We start from the raw sequence: 4084 nt of genomic DNA on the forward strand, positions 1-4084 counted from the left end.
ATGGAAACAACTGAAAAGTCCATTGAAAGAGAAGTGGGTAGGCAAATGAGGTGTATCTATACATTGAAATGTTATTCAACCTTAACAATGAATAAAATTCCAATACATCGTGCAAAATGGATGAACCTTGAAGATAGTATGCTAACTGAAATAAGCCACACACAAACGGATAATTATTATATAATTCCATTTATAAAAGATAGTTAGAATAGCCAGTTATGTAGAGACAGAAAGTAGAATGGTGGGTGCTAAGGGTTAGGGGAAGAAAGAGTGAGAGTTACTGTTTATTGAGTACAGAGGTTTAATATGGTAAGAGGAAAAAGTTCTGGAAATGGATAGTGTGATGGTTACACAACACCAAATTGCACACTTAGAAATAGTTAATGGTAAGTCTTATATGAGATCTATATAAAGTGTCTGGTAGTCTTGCCCTCTCTATAATTACACACTTTTTGGCACTGCCCCTTTCCTGCCATGCAGAGCCCCAGGGGTGAATCTCCTTATTTCTCCAGCTCTGCATCTGTCACTGTCCTCTGTAGGGATTCCCACGTGCTGTGCCCACAGCCTCATACAGCCGGTGACTTCAGAGCCAGGATGCAGCTCCGGAGTCTGCCCTGAGGCTCCCTCTCTTCTCATTTCCCTGCAGCCTGGCCCGGGGGAGGCTTCTCTTCAATTGGCAGCTCGATTTAGCCAAATTCAGGACAGGCCACCAGGGCTCTTTCTCCACACATGCTGGTCCCACCCAAGGTGGAGTCAGGCAGGGCCAGTCACCAGAGGAGCCCGGAGCAGAGCAGGAAGCAGAGTCTGAGCTGCTCCTCCCTCACCCAAGGGGCTTCCTCCTCTCATTTGTGGGAAAAGCGTGAGCTTGTTTCAGTGCCTCAGATGTTCTTTGTAGCTCATTTAATAGGTACAAGCAAACAAAGACGTGGCAGAAGGGGATGTGTTGGTGACAGCGAGAATCTACTACATAGGGCTCAGGGCTGATAAAGCCCCCTCCCTAACTTTCTCAGGCCAGACACAAAGTCAGCCATGAGAAAACAGAAAAACAAGGAGAAGAGAGTCTGTAGAGACAAATTGGGAGGGTTCAGGAGGAGAACTTGGGATTTGCTTGTGCCCATGGGACACAGGCTGGGAATAAGAATGTTTTCCTGACTCTTCTCTGAAAGCCAGATAGACTCCACCTAAAACCCTATTGCCAAGGATGCTGGGATCCACTTACCAGAGACTTTGACTGTTATGGATCTGGAGCTTTCCTTGCCAGTGGCTGAGTTACGAACAGAGCAAGCATAGAGCCCGCTATGCTTTGTAGTAATTTGGGGGATAAAGAGCTTTTGTCCTGATAGCAGAAACTTCCCATTAATTGTCCAAGAATATTCTGCCGGTGGGTTAGAGTCCGCGAAGCAGGACAAGTAGAGGTTTTCTCCTGAACGGTAATGGGCGAATGAAGGGTAAATGCTGGGGAGGTCTGGACCATCTGGAGCAAAAAGAATAAAGCCACAGGTGATGTCATCCACGGGAAGGGGATGCTCCTGGTCTCTTAAAGGGACACAGTGACCGTCTGAGCCAAGACACACCCTCAAGTCCCAGCCAAACCCCCTCTATGTTCACTGAGCCGAAGCCTGAGGTCTTCACCTGTTTCTCCCATCACAAGCTGTGGGCCACAAGTCTCCCATGACAAGAACGTCCCCTCCCCTTATATTCTTGGTTAAGGCTGTGCCAACCCAGGGCAGGGAGTCATGGCCAGCTCAGATGTCCAGAAGTAAAGATGTCTATGCTTGGAACGGAGGAAACTGAGAGGCCTGGCCTCTGGTCGTTTGGATTTAAGCTTGTGTCCTGGCCCACAGAGGAACAAAAGATACTCACAGAGGACATTCAGGGTGACTGGGTTACTGCGGATGCCACCATCTCGTTCCCATATTTCACATTCATAGGGTCCTGTTTCATTTCTCATGACACTGGGTAGAATGAGGATCCTGTTTTCAATGGGTTGCTTTACCCTGGGATTGACTGGGAGGCTCTGACCATTTATCCACCACCTGTAGGTGTAGTTCTTACTCTTAGGTTCGCAGGTGAAGGATAAGACATCCTTATTCTCCCTGGGGTATAAGTTGTTGATGGTGATGTAGGGCTTGGGCAGCTTCGCTGTGTGGATAACAGAGAGAAGATTGTCCTGTGTGGCACCTTTGATTCCTCCACAGGCATCCTTCAATCAGAGTTGACATCTCCCACCTCTCAGCCCACCGAAGTCCTTGAAAGCCAATAGCTGTTGCATGTGTCACAAGACAGATGCATGATGATCTAAGGGCTCAAAGACTGTGAGGCCGTCTGCTCTGTCTTAGGGAAGCACAGACTTTCTCAAGTGTCAATTGAGAAGCAGTGTTGGGTCATGGACAGACACGTCAGTGGGAGTCACAGCCCCTGGTACCCCTCCCAGTAACTCCCTAATCAGTTGACTGGCTGGCTCTCCTTGGGTTCCTTACCAGGAATGTGCAACTGCTGGGCCCCTTCCAAATTCCATCCTACTTTTCCCCCCTAGATGTGATTTCTCTGCAGCTTCCATTTCCAAGGACATTCTAGAGATGAGTTATAATGGGACTTCCCATTGTCCTGAAACCCTGAAGATACTGAGCAGCCAGGCCTGGGACTGGGTGTTTCAGCAGAAATAACACAGGGGAGACCAGAGTCAAGCCTGGAGGTCAGTTCTGTCATCAGGCAGTGGAGGCACAAGGTGGGGCAGTTTTTTGCAGGTGTTTCATGAGGACTTATTTGAACCAGTGCCTTCTAAAGATAGAACAGAATGCAAGGAATGATCTAGAAAGAGTGAAGGGGACAGGCAAGAACTGGTGGCTTTGGAGCAGAACCATGTTCCCTGTCCTGGGTTCTTTAAGTTTCCTCTCCTTCTGCAGTGGGCAAGTTAGGACCATGTGGATCTTTCCAGAAATACATGTGGACATTTGCAAATGCAGAACTGACTAGTGGAAAGGGTGGGAATGAACTGCTGGAAATCTGATCCTCATGGGCCATGTGTGTTTGATGGATATGAGACAAACTTGGAGAGAAGTCTTGCAAATATTTTCTTTCACTGGACATTCTACTCTCTGATTCCATGTGTTCGACTACTCTAGGGACCTCATGTAAGTGGATTCCAGAGTGAATATGAGAAGAGACTGCTGGTTCCCAGGAGCTGGGAGTGGGGAGAATCAGAAGTTGTTCATGGCTGTGCAGTTTCAGGTATGCAAGGTGGGGAGGTTCTAGAGATCTGCTGTACAGCTTGATGCCTATAGTTCACACAGATTGAGTATTTCTTCTGCATAAGACTTAGGACAAATAGTGTTTTGGATTTCTGACATTTTTTGATTCTGAAATATTTTTCATATACTTACTGGTTTAGCATCCCAAATCTGAAACATTCAAAATCTAAAATGTTCCATACTGGCCATGCTGCACTCGTATATTTTTGAATGCTTTGGGATGTGAGAAAGGCTGATTGTTATTTTCTGTGTCATCAGAACTTTCCACCTTTTCATGGTTGCATCTTTTTCTCACTGTTTCTGTTGTGGCAGTCATTAGTGAGAGCCCGTGATGTCAGATTTCGGACAGAGATTTCTAATTCTGCAAAAAATGTTACTGGGATTCTGGTAGGGGTTGCATTGAATCTGCAACTCACATTGGGTAGTATTGTCTTTCTAACAATGTTGATTCTTCCAATCCATGAAAATTAAATGTCTTTCCATATATTGATATCGTCTTTAATTTCTTTCAGGAATGTTTTGCAGTTTTCAGGGTATAATCATTTGACCTTTTTGGTTAAACTTATTCCAAAATATTTTATTCCTTTTGATGTTAATGTGAATTGAAATTCTTTCCTTAATTTCCTTTCAGATTGTTCATTGTTAGTGTATAGTCTAAAGAATGATCTAGAAAGAGTGAAGGGGACAGGCAAAAGCTGGTGGTTTTGGGGCAGAAACATATTCACTGTCCTGGGTTTTTGATTTTCCCTCTCCCTTTGCAGAGGGCAGGTGGCTCTTCCCTGATAGCTAGATAGACTGCACTGGAAAACATATTGCCAATGCTCCAGGGATCC

At 45.6% G+C, this 4084-nt stretch overlaps 1 protein-coding gene across 1 annotated transcript in view; it reads right to left on the bottom strand.

Annotated features, from left to right (window-relative positions):
- Positions 1-974: 974 nt before the first annotated feature.
- Positions 975-4084, bottom strand: part of LOC116480610 (carcinoembryonic antigen-related cell adhesion molecule 1-like) — a 1172951-nt gene continuing 1169841 nt past the window's right edge. The window contains 2 exon segments of the mRNA XM_032172760.1: positions 975-1474; positions 1864-2142. Of these exon segments, the coding sequence (XP_032028651.1) occupies positions 975-1474; positions 1864-2142 (779 nt within the window).

This window comes from Hylobates moloch, unplaced genomic scaffold (genome assembly GCF_009828535.3).
Source record: "Hylobates moloch isolate HMO894 unplaced genomic scaffold, HMol_V3 SCAFFOLD_13, whole genome shotgun sequence".
NCBI classification, from domain to species: Eukaryota; Metazoa; Chordata; class Mammalia; order Primates; family Hylobatidae; genus Hylobates; species Hylobates moloch.